Here is a 14,770-nt window from a genome sequence, read left to right as displayed (position 1 = left end):
ATTTGTGGAAGGTGTTTATATTTATAGATTACACATTTACACACAGATTGTCGATCTGCACACACACAACATTATGAAACAAATCTAACTCCATATCTAAGCAACCACCAACATTTGATTTGTCTATTTTATAGTTAGATCTCAAGCTTTTTGGCTAGCTTGCAGGGCAGTGTAAAACTGTGAAATTAGGTTCACCAGACAATAAACATACTGATATACATTAGAGGCCTCATGTAAGAGTAAAGTACAAGAAAAATATTATTCTTATTACTTGAAATTGCATTAATTGATGTTTTGCCACTAGGGGGAAGTGCAGCCAGAAGGTTAGTGAGAGCAAATGAGAGTGAACCAAAACAGTTGCAGATCAACCAAACTATGAAAGTGACTAAAATGCTCCACAGAGTTGAAGAGATATAATGTCTGAATAAGAAAGAGGTGGACTAATAATCAGCCTTGTGTAATAAATTCTGCTTTTGCCAAAAAGGGAAATCATCCATTTTACATTATTTCCATATTCCATTTATATAATTTCTGGCCACTATGATTTATTTCATGCTTGATTTGAAAGGTTGAATTTATTATTTATTTATTATTTGAACTGACTGTTTGAATTTTATGTCAGACTATGATCAATTTCATGCTTCGTTTGACTAGATTGCCACACCATTTGGGCTGCTGCATCACTGCAATGTAAAGCAAGATGATGATTTTTAAGATTTTTAAAGAGCTTTGCATTCGTCTTGTATTTACACGGATGAACAACACTCACAATAATGGTAGCTACTGAATGTGAGATTTCAGCAGTCTTATAAGTTTATTGCAAGCCTTGGATCATATAAGCTTAGATACAGTTTGATGTATGTAGAGTGTACGACCATAACACAAACTGCATTGTAGACTACGATGCAATTCAATATACAAGAAAACATCAGCATCATCCATCTGCACCGCTATAGTGGTAAACAATGACACTAAGCAAGAATCGAACCCTTGCAATAGTGATATTTATGCTAATAGAAATAAAGGAGGTGAAGGAGAATGTGGAGCCCATCGTGACGTGAGGTAAGAAATTCACACTAGTTGTTTTTTGTCACTTTACCTCCATAATTGGGTTCAATGTCAGTGTCAAGTTAATCATTGCATCATTTCATGCCCCCATTCCTTTTGGTTGGTTAATAGACATAGGTCTTAGCAGTGCGCAGCAACAATGGCCATTTTTGAACCTCTCTCACAGTGCGACATAGGACCACCGTTATGGAGCCATAACCAAAGACAACACCATGTTTCTTTCATGATGGTCATAATTTGTCTGGGACAACTCAAAATCACACAGTCTATACTGTTTTTCTGTTGTTCTGTAAGTCCAACACACAGAGACTGAAATATCTCAACTCAACCATTGGATGAATAGTCACAATTTGGTTGTCATCAGATAATGAATCATCCCTGATAGAGCAGCTCTTGAACTAATGGTCAAATTCTTGTTAGCGTCAAAAACCTGTCAATAGTGATAAGTGAGTAGTGGTAAGAATAACAATAGTCTCCATTTTTCATTTTTTCTGCTTCATTTTCTGGTGTAAAATACAGACCCATTAGATCTAGAATACCTATACACATCATTTTGTTTGTTACTCTGATATAACAAGTTCCTTTAAAGGTATAGTAAGCGATGTGAGGAGAAAAGTGGATATTTGAGTGAAAACCAAAACAACCCTCCTCCCCCTCCCTCTCCCCTCGTGCTCCCTCTAGGGCTCCACCCCCGAACTTCATGGACGCGGATAGTCATGGCAACGGACGTAACCACTGCGCAAACATCAACATTGTGACTGTAATGAAACTTTTTCAATAAAGTTTTTGAAAAAAAAGAAGCGTCTGCTGCGGGACAGTAAAGGCTGATTTATGCTTCTCCTTTTCAAAGTTCTGCGTCGAGAGAACGTGTTGCTGGGGGGTGTGTGTACGTGGTTTCAGAGGAGTCTCTATCTGTATCCTCGTTTATCTTCCGGTCACAGTAGCATGTAGCATTGCACTATGTGCGCTAATAACTGAAAACATATATCTTATGTTCATTATTAATAAATAAAGCAACTGCCGGAGGAACTGACGCTTTGACCAGACCAATCACAGCCCTTGCGGCCCGCGTTGCCGTGACGCGTAGTAAGGATTTTTTGGAGGTGCACGTGAGGCTATGGCGTAGGGGTCCGCGCAGACACAGAAGACTACACGTAGCTACGCCATCGGTCCAACGCAGAAGCATAAATCAGCCTTAAATTAGCAGCATTTATTTCTCTGATAGTACAGGTGGCTAGCCTGGCTAACACCAGACCGCAGCTCAATCTCATGTGAGATTGTTGCGATAGCAAACCTGGGTTTAAATGTCTTCATGACTGTAAACACTTTGAAAGCAGTGAACAAACACCAGATACACAGCGAGCAACTACACAGCAGCTACATTGTAGGTTACATTAGCACGCTGCTAATGTTAGCTGCGAAGCTAACATGCAGAGCGACACAACAACAACATATCTGGACTAAGTAGACAGTGAGCTGAATGTCAGCAGGTAACGTTACAGTTTATGTGAAGCAGTGCTGATGTTACTCACCTGTCCGGCAGATCAGCATCCGCCTTCACTCTCCAGTCCTCTGCCGGGTCTCTGTCTGCCCCTCCGCCGTTATAAAACCACACTGATGTGTCCGCGGGTCCTTGTCTGGTCAAAGTTCTTCTTTTATATTAAATGTTCTTCTAACTTTGTCCTCTCTGGATGTTTCTTGGTCACCTCTCCTTTTCCACTATGTTTGTACCAGGCGTTTCCCACTCGAGGAGCATGTGTCTGCAGACCTGGAGACCTGCAGATTCAGACCCGCACTTTTGGACCCACACATTCAAACCCCTTGGTTTTTTGCTACAGCGCCCCCTGGTTTGTGTTATGCTAATGTTACCTACTCGGAATATGCGAATATGCAGGCCCGTGGCAAGAGAACAGGCAAAACAAGCAATTGCCTTGGGCCTCGAGCTGGCTGGGGGCCCCCAGACAACGACTGGTTATGAATTGAATGCAACGACAAACTGTGTGCGCGTCCCTTTAAATGCTGTGATGGTCAATGCAGGAAAGTGCAGCGACACTGTTATCGGAATCCCCCTCAAGGGGCCCCCCCCACAGTTGCTAGCTCAGCGGCTAGCTCCGTTGTTAGCTCGGCGGCTAACTCATCTGCTAACTCGGCTGCTAACTCGGCTTCCCAGACCATGTAGCCACCTGCCCATTTGACATGCTGAACTACAGGCCCGTCGCAACAGGACAGGCAAACCAAGCAATTGACCTATGGCTAAGCCCCGCCCCCTCCACTCACTCGGACAACTGTCAACATTCGGTGACCCGGCGCTATGGCAGCTGTCACAGTAGGAGACATTTCACAGGAGGCAATTGATGATTTTTGGAGACAGAAAGATCACATATCATCTCGGAGTCACCAAAAGGGCCTGAATTATGCGTTGGAGGATTACATTAATAATTTTATTATTGAGAGGGTTGATGAAAAGCTTCAGCTCCAGGCAAAAATTTACAGGTCACAGTGTAAACGGGATAAACCGCATCTTGTTGTCATCACCATATCAGACAACAAGATAGAGGATCAGCATTGTTCATGCACTGCAGGGTAAGAAGTGTGATTTACTTTCAATTTATTCATTTATTATTACTTTCAATTTATTAATCTACTACTAAACTGCTACTATCTTATTTTTCATCTAAACCTAGCTTAAAGCTCCGTATTAGCATACCGGTATAGCTAGATTTTTCTTCAGCGTTTTATATATAGGCTTTGTTAAACATCTGTTAATATACACTAACACACTAAAAGTAACAAGTTCCATGTCATTGATCTGACATATGATTGGGATTGAATCCATAGGGAACCGGGTTACTGCTCCCATATCATCGGTTTAGTCCACTACGTTGACCGGCTGCGGGGGAGAGATCAGCTGTCCTAAGCTCCAAAAGTTAACGTGTTAGTACAACTAGAGCCCTTTGGACAACAGCTAACAATGATGTACGATTGCCAAAGTACAAAAACTAGCACATAACTCCCAGCAAACACGGTGACATGATGTAAGTTACAACGCAGCTAGAAGCTAACGTTAGCTAACGTTAGCCTAACGTTAGAAAGGGTTAGGCTAACGTTAGAGATGTAAAGATAACTTTAACATCTCTAACATCTAAACATCTCTAGCAGAGTGACAATATGTTACGTTGTTGACTTACCTTAGAACATATGTAGACATCCTTGTTAATCTTATCCACGTTTAGTTGGTGTTGTGGTCTACCGCACAACTTTATCCAGAGCAGACACTTCTCTCGGTTGAGATGTGGCTTGGGAAAGGGTAAAAAAAACACCCCGTCGCCCAGCCTCTCGGGATACCTAGTGTCAGAGTTGCATGTACCCCATGAACACCGTTTGACCATTTTAAACTTAAAATGTCAAGAAAAAACACATAAAAACGAACGAAAACTGACTAACTGCAATGCATTTCAATGGACGTGGAAGCAGAGAATGTCCGAGTGTATGGGCTAGCTATGCGCACTGTGATTGGCTCATCGCGTTTGGGGGCGTGGCTTAGCCATAGGTCAATTGCCTTGGGCCCCGAGCAGGCCGGCTAATTCGGCAGCTAACTCGGTTGCTAGCTCGGCGGCTAACACGGCGGCTAACTCAGCTAACTGGCTAACTGTAGACGGGATCGCGTGTGTGTGTGTGTGTGTGTGTGTTCCCCGGTCACATACAAAGCGGGGAACATAGGACCCGGGGGAACATAGGGATGATCCCTGTTTATGTTAGCCACCTGCCCATTTGACATGCTGAACTACATATACAGTGAAAAGTTACTGGATCTTTACAGTAATTTAAGCATTGCCTTGCGGCTACTCCTGACTCTCCCTGTGACTGTGGCCTCAGGTAGGAGGAGCTTTTCAGCTTTGAAGCTGATAAAGACATACATGAGGTCCACCATGAGCCAAGAGAGACTCACAGGACTGGCCGTTATGTCAATTGAGCGTGATGTTCGCCGGTCTTTGGACATGGAGCAGATGTAAGTATTTTGCATATTTTTTAAAGGTTAATCTTATATGCGTGTGTGTTCTTTTATCTATGTTGGATTTTATATTTAATACAGAATTTTCACTTTGTGTATATGTTGATTGCAAATGTTCAAATAAAATAAGTAAATATACTATGTGTGCAGTAGCCTATATGCAACATTTGTAAGCAGTATTTGCAATGTTAAGAAATATTTTATTGATATAATGTGTGGTTGAACTTCAACAGTGTGTCTTTGCTGTGGTTCCTGTAGGCTTTGGGCGGGCGGGGTGGGATGGTGAGGCGTAGTTTTTTTTGCTGTGGTCCAGGGGTGTCGGCATCGGCAGGCGGTGGTGGGGGGGGGGCCTCCAAGTCCATTTTGCTTGGGGCCCCCAAATTCCTTGAAACGGCCCTGGGAATATGGAGGATGTGTCTGCAGAACCGGACAAAAAGGTATTGAGCGTTAATCACATCGTTCGTTTCATGTTAGTTGAACATCTGACTGAAATCACAGACCGGTAGTTGCCTCTTTAATTGTGGCTTAGGAGGATCAAAATAAATGACTAGATCAGTAAAATATCAATTATGACATGTCTATGTATGGCTGCCTCAAACAGGAATATTTATACATGTCAGTTGTGCACCAATTATTTAACTTTTCCAAATGTCATAATTTGGATTAATGTTTTGCTTGTTTTTAAGTCATGGGCAGCGGTTTGCATTCTGGACAACTGAGGCCAAAAAAGGGAGACCTGCCACCCGTGTTCAGAGTGCCTAGACAGAGTGGCCTCACTACTCAAGTTCCACCCCACATTCAAGCAGTCATTGGCCGCACTGAGGCTGAAAAGGCACTGGTTCTCATTACTAGTGCTAAAATTAAAAAAAAGGCACGTTGCCACAACAACCTCTTTGTTAGGATTATTCTCAGAAATAGTATCACTCACCACTGTATCACTCTAACTAGCTCTTTTTTAGCTTTAGGATATGCATGTATTTGTATGCAATGTAATATAAATGTATGCCATTATGTATTTAATTCAACTGCCATTTATAGTCAGTATTTCAGGCAGTTCTTGCCACACAGCACACTAAATCAATAATTTCCCAACCCTTGCCTTTGAGTATACTTGGTGGCAAGCCATCCAAGTGAGCAGTGGTGAAGCAGGTCCCTGTTTACCTGGACAGTGAAGAGGAACAGAAGACCCTCTTCACCCATCTTAAGTCACTCCTAGACAGAACTCAAGCAACAGTGAAATACACTGATGAAGTTCAGTTTATTTGTGAGGTTCTCTTTCCAGAGGTGAGCATAACCTTGTGTGTGCTACAGAATTTTAAAAGCCAGAATGAATGGCAGATATTTGTGAAGTTTGTGCTTTTGTATTGATTTTAAATCAATTTAATTGCTTAAAATTCTGTTTAGGCCATCATATATGGCATCTCGGCAGTGAATGCCATTTCATGGGAGGAGGCAGAGCAGGTCTTCCTGGCAAGGCCTCTTGTCCATCAAAGTTAAGAGGAGAGAAGTAGGAATTTCTGAGTACATTGATGGTTCTTCTATTCCAGTATTTATAATTTTTGTCTGTTTTCAGTGAAGTGGACGAGTTCTGCAGGAGGCTGGAAAGGCAGATGAGGAAGGAAGGAGCACTGCCATAATATAAAGGCTATTTGTGAAAGCCCGTGCAATACAACATTTGAAATCATTTCATTTACAGTCAACCAGTAGGTGGCACTGTCAAAAAACCACAAGGGGTCTGAACGTGCGGGGGTCTGACTATGCAGGTCTCCGGGTCTGCAGCGACATACTATTGTCTCGCTCCCACTACGTAACCCCCCCTCCCCCCATCTGTCCGACCCAGTCTAACCATGAACACACATGAGCATTGTTGTGTTGGCTCGCTCCGAGCCAAATGTTTATCTGCTGAATCTCAGAGCCAAGGCTGTGTACTGAAACCAGACTTTTTTTTCAGCGCGCACGTAGAAGGGACAGCTAGCGGATAGTGGGGAGAGATTCTGTGATTTTGACAAAAAATTTATTGGATTATTATCGTTTACTACACCTTTAATGGACACCTATAACATAACATGTCTGAAAGTGAGATTATGTAACTCTTGAAAGAAGAAATAACACTTTGTTCCACTTACAAGTGAAACGTTTAGCAATAAAACACCATTTTTTATTCACTACATAGAGAGGTTTTGCTATAGATCTGGTATGCAGAAGCTTATAGTAGTGTATATTATAGTATACTGGGTGTTACTGGTGCGATTCACTGACTTGACTCTTCTCCAGGTGTGCCACTGTGTTCTAGCATTTATTATCTCTTATTTGTCACTTGTGGCCACAGTGGCCTCTGTTCAGCAAATGTTACACAATCTTGCTTTAAACAGGCAGGTTAAAGAAGCGCTGGACCTTTATAAGATCTTTATAGAAAAATCACATCTACATCAGTCTCCAATTAACTCCAATTAAGTGAGACTCACAAGCCCAGCCTTTTTGTCCAGAATAAACTGTTGATGGTTGAAGTTAGAACTCATAACTCAAAGTGTGAGCTCAAAAATCTCTCTCAAACAGCACAGACTGGTAAACATGCAATCAGTTTACTAAAATCACAAAACAGATCTCTGGGCTTTTTTGGATCCTAAATGTAACATCCTGTTATTTATAGTTTATGAGTCAAATTCCTTCAATCAGAAATCATCAGAATTGCCTCAAGAAATGATAGAATATACCAACTCAGGCTCACTGCACCAGCAGTTGAGTGTTTATTATTGATTTTCCCATCCAGCAGTTGGAGACTCAACATAAAAAATGCAGACCTCGAATCTTCCTTTACAACCAGCTATGTTAAAGAAAAGGTTTATGACCATGTGCCATCAAGGCCTAAAATCCTGGTGGCTTCCTCTATAGCCAAACTTAAATAAATGATCAGTTCTTCCTCATCCATGGTGAGGTAAGCATTTTAGGTATGGTATAAGTGTCCCTTTTGGTCGATGGGCAGTTGAGCCAACATTGCTGCTGATGGAAAACTTTAATAAGGAGTTTAATTATGCATCAGCCTTGAGCAAAATGTTCCTCAATAACAATGAGAGGAACATGAGAGTGTCTCTGGTCTATATTGACACAGTCATCCCCAGAGCCAAAACCGCCTCATGAACGTGATCCATCGTCTCTTTTCTCCTCCCAACTGGGTCACCTTTGTTTCAGTGAAAATGATGAGTCACCGCCTATTCTTAAAGGATAATTACCGTTTTTTACAACCTGGACCTGATTTCTAGCATAAAATACGACCATTTACTCACACAGATAACTTTGGTGTCATTTGGAGTTGTTCGGATAAAATTAGCTCCAGTGGAGCGCCGCGTATATCTGTATAATCCGAGTACACGGGGCACCGAAGCACAGCCTCTATATAACACATTATCTGCCGCAAAACTATAACATTTTGTTATGATACGTTAGTGCTATTCCCCTCTGAGCCCGTGGTGGCATGTGAGGCCAGGAGATACACATCTGGATGTGAACGACTCCAAATGACACCAAAGTTGTCTGGGTGAGTAAATGGTCGTATTTTATGCTAGAAATAAGGTCCAGGTTGCAAAAAATGGTAATTATCCTTTAATAGTTCTCTGATTATGTTATCCAACTCACCTTTACTGCTATCCTCCTGACCATTTGCACCAGCTCAGACTGCACATGTGACTAGGCCACAAAGATACATCGAAAATGGCAACTTGTCCCTGCCCGAGCTCGTATCCGTCGCCTAATTGTGGTGGCGTTCTTGCCTCTTGCCTCTCTGTCAACGTCTCCAAGATTAGCTCTGATGGTTCAGCAGGGGTGCACCGATAAACTTAGATTGCATTTCCCTTCTGCTTGTGTGATCATTAGAGGGAGGGGAAAAAAGTCTTTGAACAGCTCTCTCTGATGAGCCATGACACAGCTTGATGATCATGGATAGATCTCGGACAGACAGATGCTCAAAGAGATGTGGTGTCTGTCAAAATAATGACACACTAAAAGACCACATGGTCATTTTATTTGCAGTGGTGATATTTGTTGACAACCTCTCTGAATGCTGACATCATTCAAGCACCTCTCCCCCCTCTTCCCCCTGTCCAAAGATACAAGTCTTTCAACCCTGGTCCTGTTTGATCCAATGGAAATAAGAAACAGCGTGTTGTATCCAGGCAACAAGTTCGTTGCCAGGTGACAGATACAGAGGTCCTGAGACCAGAGACTGCATGTAACAATTCCACATGAATAAGACAAGGCAGAACATCAGTAACCTCCTGCAACTCAAACATGTCTTTGATGATCCTGCATTTATCACCTTGACCATTAACCAAATAATACAAGTCTGTTTGCCATTTTATGAACGGTGAACTCCCTTCTTCTTTAATGGTAACACGTGCATTAAACCCTGCACATGAGTGGATGAACAGACAGTAAAACTCAACCCTTAAAACTGATTCCCGCACCTTTTGCGAACCTAAATCAGCTTGCCTAATTGCCGCATGGAATCACGATGTGCACAGTGACAGCTTATCAGAGGGGACGTAACCGCCAGCAAATATGAAAACAGCCATAAGTGGTGGGATTATCAAACGTATTTCTGCCAGAACGCTGGGCCTTTCATGTGGCAGCCATAAGCAGAGATAATGATCATTTACAAGGCGCTTCAGCTGACAAATCCACTGCCACCATTAAAGGCTTTCACTCTTCCCCGGAGCTGTGTGGGGCGACTGTATACTTTCGCTTTGATTTACATGTGACTGCTTTAGCAGGGGGCCATTTGTTTACTGAGGTCTATTTAGCTCAAGTAAAAAAATATCGATTTGTAAGGCAATTATGACTTATTAGACGCTATCTTTTAAGTTGTACATGGAACATTACATTTGCACTAATCAATGTGTTCATATTAAAGGATCAGGGCTATGTGATGTGAAAGGTTCCAGGCACATTATCATAAAAACACTATTGTCCTTTTTGGTCTCATTTAGCTCATTGTTTCAGTTTTTCAGCTCACTAACCACTCTTATCAACCCTGCTTTTAGAAACAGCAGGCAGTTGTTTTCAGCAAAAACTTAAATTTCATCCTAACGTCACGTTTCACGAAAAAATTACCTACGAGCTGTTCTCTCAGGGGTTGGTTGAGACCAAAACAGAGCTAGAAATAGATTATTGGGTTTACATTCATCGAGATACCAGATCATTTGCATTAGAATGCTAATGTTTCTATCTGCAGGAGGTGTTAATAAGCAATTGTTTGTTTGGAACTTTAAAATGTGATAATGCCAGTGTTGCTAAGATTTAGTAATGTTTTATTTTATTGTATAAATTTGTTATCATTTTCTAGATAATTACCTTTAATAACAATGTAATTTGGAGCTAATTACAGGTAAAATAGAGACAGCAGGTGGCTGGTTGGCTACACTTACCATAACCAATTCCAGTAAATTGCTAAACTTGTGTTATCTTTTAGCCAATGTACAGTAGGTCAGTTGAACTTTTTTTTTTTTAAGTGTAGTTTGTCTACAGTCAAGTGTACAACTCAACAAGTATGAAGAATAAACTTTATAATAGAAATAAAATAATGAAAAATAAAACATTTCAAGAAAATTGCCTCTGGATATCTGCTTTTTAACTCAACCTGCTAAAATAAGAAACTGTGTCTTACAAAATGACATATAACACATATAAAAAATATATTGGGAAAGCGCAAACCTGTAAAATAGCGTTACCAAAATGTCTTGCTTATAAAAACATGGCTCATTAAGCTTTTTCATGTTTTTGTGTTTCTACGCTGTGATTGAAGTGACATTAATGAATATTTCAGAGAAAACACTCATTTTCCAACTTCAGACCTTTCTAGATGAACACTGAACACTGGTCCCATGTTTCAGAATTCCCTCAAGGAAAATACATTCAACCCATATTTGTGTCTCTGCCTCATGAAAGGATGCCACTGTTGCTACCATAATCAGGCCTTTGCTGCCATCCTCTTGTGGTGTATGGAAAAAACAGAATTTGAAAAAGATGGAGAAGAAGCAGACTGTGATGCCTCCGTCTGCTATCTAGGAGGGCATCTTTCTTGAACAAGACACTGCTGCTTCAGGTTTGACTGATTAGTGTAACTGGGGTTGTAATAGTAACCAAATCCCATTAGGAATTGATGCGTTTGATCAATGTAGGTGTGTCTGGGTAGTAGACACACTGTATAATGCTGAAAGAAGCCTCATGAGTTAGTTTGTGCACTTGATGTCTCACACATCAGTTTGGCTTTAGTCTTTTCTGTCCAATGTTTGAAAGTTGGTTCACCAAAATTACACAAACTATTCTTAATATTCTCACTTACCTCAAGTTTTATCTCTGTAGGCATACATTTTGGTTTCATTTGTCTAGATTGTGAGGCCTTGAAGTTGGATGGAATTTAAAAAGTTAAATGTAAATAAATAAAAAGATTGTTTGCAACTTTCTTTTCAGTATCCATGTCCCAGTCTTAATGGGGACCATTTGTTTGGTCCATGGATTATGCAGAGAAACCAGGACACTGTGTCTGTTATCATCTCATCACCAGTACATTATCTGCTGCCAACAATGATATATTATGCTGCTTTCTATTTTAAGATCAGTTGGCAATTATGACTTATTAGATGCTATCTTTTAAGTTGTACATGGAACATTAAAGACACATCTTTTAGCTCATGGTATTAGTTTTTCAGCTCACTAAACACTTATCAACCCTGCTTTTAGAAGCAGCAGGCAGTTGTTTTCAGCAAAAAACTTAAATTTCATCCTAACGTCTTACCTACGAGCTATTCTCTCAGAGGTTGGTTGAGACCAAAACAGAGCTAGAAAGAGAATAAGTTGAAGTTCACAGCATTCTCATTCAAATGTATTTCTCATGTCATACTGCTATCTATAAACTTAATTTAACTTTTTTCTTTTTTAACAGCTATAACTTATGTAAGGTTATGATTAGGACAGTCTATGTTTGATATTACAACGCACATTTGTATATTAGGTTTGCACATGCTTCTTCTGGAATACAGTATTTATTTCTAATATATTATTCAACTACTCATACTAAGTGTATCATTGTATTTAAGTGCATGGGATAAAGTTGATCACATAGTAAACTCTGTCCTAGTGGGAAAGTGTTTGCCTGCCATCTAGTGGACAAACTGCAACATAAAGGTTACCCAAACTACTGTATTTTCAGGTTTTCTGCTGGTACCTTTTTTATACCTTTTTTCGTAATGGGGAACATTGAAAAACCAGTGTGACAACCACTTATCTTTTTATTATTTATTTTTTTATATTTTTTTTTACCTGAAACACCTTAATTAATATCCCAGATACAGTTACACACATTTATTTCACAAATCAAGCCTGCATGATCTCATTATGAAAAGTATAACAAAGAAACTGAAAATCAAGAGTGCTTCATTTTTACCTTATCGTGCAGCAACATTTGCAAACAGATCAGAATTTGACTTCAAGGCAAACACCATTTATATCACAACAGAAACTAACTCTCAGTAAGTCTTAGTGTGTTTACATGTGCTAAAACCTACAAAACCAGGCTGTATGAACCAAAAACAATATTTTTGTTAACACAATTATTGTTTTATCATTAGGGTAAAGAAAACAACAACAAAAAAGGCGTGATTCTGTATTCAGCAGAGACATTACTTAGACAGTGCTTTCAATGTTTGATTTCTATTTTTCCATTGTTCAGAGAGCAGTCAGCCCTCAAAAGACCTCCAGGTCTGCAGAGTTGTAGACCACCGCTGTCTCCTCTATGCCCACAGCAGACTCCTCCTGGCCCTCTTCTGCAGCCTCCTCCAGTGACTCCAAGGCCTCGTTGGTGTCGCTAGCAAAGGTCTCCCTAGAAACATCGTCATGCTCCTGCAGGTTCAGTGTACCTATGGCCTGCTTCATCTTCTTAGCCACGACGTGCCGCCTCCTCTTCTGGGCGGCCTTCTTGTTCTTGCACTCTTTTTGCGTTTCGTCAAAGAAAATCTCCCTGATCTGAGCCTTGGTGATGCTGGGCGTGTTCTTCAGCAGGTTGAGATACACTCCACCGGGTGTCCGTCGCCTGCTGCCGTCCATGGTGTACACACCGCCGCTTTCCTCCAGTGTGGCAGTCTCTCCCAGCAGTTCTATGGCTTTTTTCTTCCCGACAACATTAACGACACGCTGTATCAGGTCTACCTTAGGCTCTTGCAGTCTGTGTGCAATTTCATCCACCACCTTTTCATCAGGGTCATCCTCTGTGATCTCGTATCGACCCTTGATGTCCATCTCAGCTCGGGGGCCCAGTCTCTCTTTAGCTGACCTCTTCCTCTTAGCATTGTCATCCGCCCTGTCCTCTGACCCCCGCCCCTTCATGTACTCCTCTAGCTGGGTGTCCAGCATGTTCACTTCTCCATCATCCTTCGACAGCTTCTCCAGCTCCCTCTCTTTTTCCATTATCTTACGGGCCAAGACGTAGTTATAAGTCTCCACATTTCTGCTGGACGTGCTGACTTCACCCTCCATGCCAAATATGCCCAGCTCTGCAGTTATAGCATCCTGGCACTGCTCCTGCACCACAGAGCCCCAGATGTTGTTTACCTTGCGGTTTGCCAGCACCCCAGGGTCCTGCATGCGGGTCGGCCCTGGCCGTGCAATGCATGCAGGCACCTGAGGAGCGTTGGTGACTTTCTGACGCTTTCGGCGCCAAACAGAAGACTCCTCGTCTGAAGAGGCCGCGTCGCTGCCACTGGAGTCCGCCGTCATGCTGCGGTAGGCGGCTGCAGAGGGCTGTGCGGCGGCTCTGTTCTGGAAGGAGTGGCCGCTGAACGCTGGAGGAGCCTGGGGTCGAGCTTGTGCCGCTGCGCCGGTGGTCCTCATCTCTGAATCAGACCCAGAGCCGGAGATCTCTCCATCTTCCAGATCACTATCCATGACTCCTCCGCCACCCGCCATTTTTCTCGCCTGGAAGCCACACCAAAGAGAATAGTTGCTGTTTTAATACATAAGCTAACGTAAAGTTTAGGCCACTAATTTGCTGCAGTTACTAACTTTAACGTTACACTATTAGCTAGCTGCTAACGACAACACAGAACTTATACACTTATAATACAGCAGCTGCCTCACGGCTAACACACACAGACTCTCAGCTCTGCATTACATTAGAATTTAGCTTTGTTTTGCTCTTACACTCACAGTGAGTTGCCGCGTTGAGGTTGACAATCAGCAGTCTTAAATTGGGACCGAATGAAGAAAAATTCGCGCTAGGCTAGAGCCACACTTCCGCCACAACTGTCAGACCCTGTCAAAATAAAAGCATAACTGTGTCAAGAAACTGGAACACGTCCTTCATGTGAAATGATTACAGCGCAATTATTATATCAAGATGTAGATCATTATGCTGCACACTTGCTTTTAAAGAATCAAATAAGTTCATTTCTAAATTAAGCTAAATGTTTTCTTATGTGAGTATCTTGTATTGAAGTATTTTGTGAAGAATATGTAACACAGTGCGCTGAGTAATATGTAAAATGTAAATATACCTTTTAGGTTTCCACATCCATTATTATTTCAGCCTTTTCCTTTTCCATAATAACTTCTGTTTATATTTCCATGACTACTTTTAATCTCCATGTCTTTTGAACGGTTTTAAGGAGTCTTCTGACAAGCTAGAAGACTGTGCATTGTAAG

General features: G+C 41.5%; 1 protein-coding gene across 2 annotated transcripts; it reads right to left on the bottom strand.

Annotated features, from left to right (window-relative positions):
• Positions 1 to 12,399: 12,399 nt before the first annotated feature.
• phax (phosphorylated adaptor for RNA export) lies at positions 12,400 to 14,366 on the bottom strand. 2 transcript variants are annotated; one of them, XM_053344148.1, is made up of 2 exons: positions 14,276 to 14,366; positions 12,400 to 14,044 (listed from the first exon to the last, which is right to left on the bottom strand). In XM_053344148.1, exon 2 carries the CDS (start codon positions 14,033 to 14,035, stop codon positions 12,818 to 12,820), a length of 1,218 nt encoding a protein of 405 aa, XP_053200123.1. In that variant the 5' UTR covers positions 14,036 to 14,044; positions 14,276 to 14,366; the 3' UTR covers positions 12,400 to 12,817. The 2 variants fall into 2 exon arrangements, with proteins under 2 accessions (XP_053200123.1, XP_053200124.1); XM_053344149.1 differs by having other exon boundaries at positions 12,400 to 14,072; positions 14,276 to 14,352.
• Positions 14,367 to 14,770: the final 404 nt, after the last annotated feature.

Source organism: Scomber japonicus, chromosome 23 (assembly GCF_027409825.1).
Source record: "Scomber japonicus isolate fScoJap1 chromosome 23, fScoJap1.pri, whole genome shotgun sequence".
Taxonomy (NCBI): domain Eukaryota; kingdom Metazoa; phylum Chordata; class Actinopteri; order Scombriformes; family Scombridae; genus Scomber; species Scomber japonicus.
The sequence above is the reverse complement of the archived record's forward strand: the minus strand, read 5'-3'. Positions and strand labels throughout refer to the sequence as shown.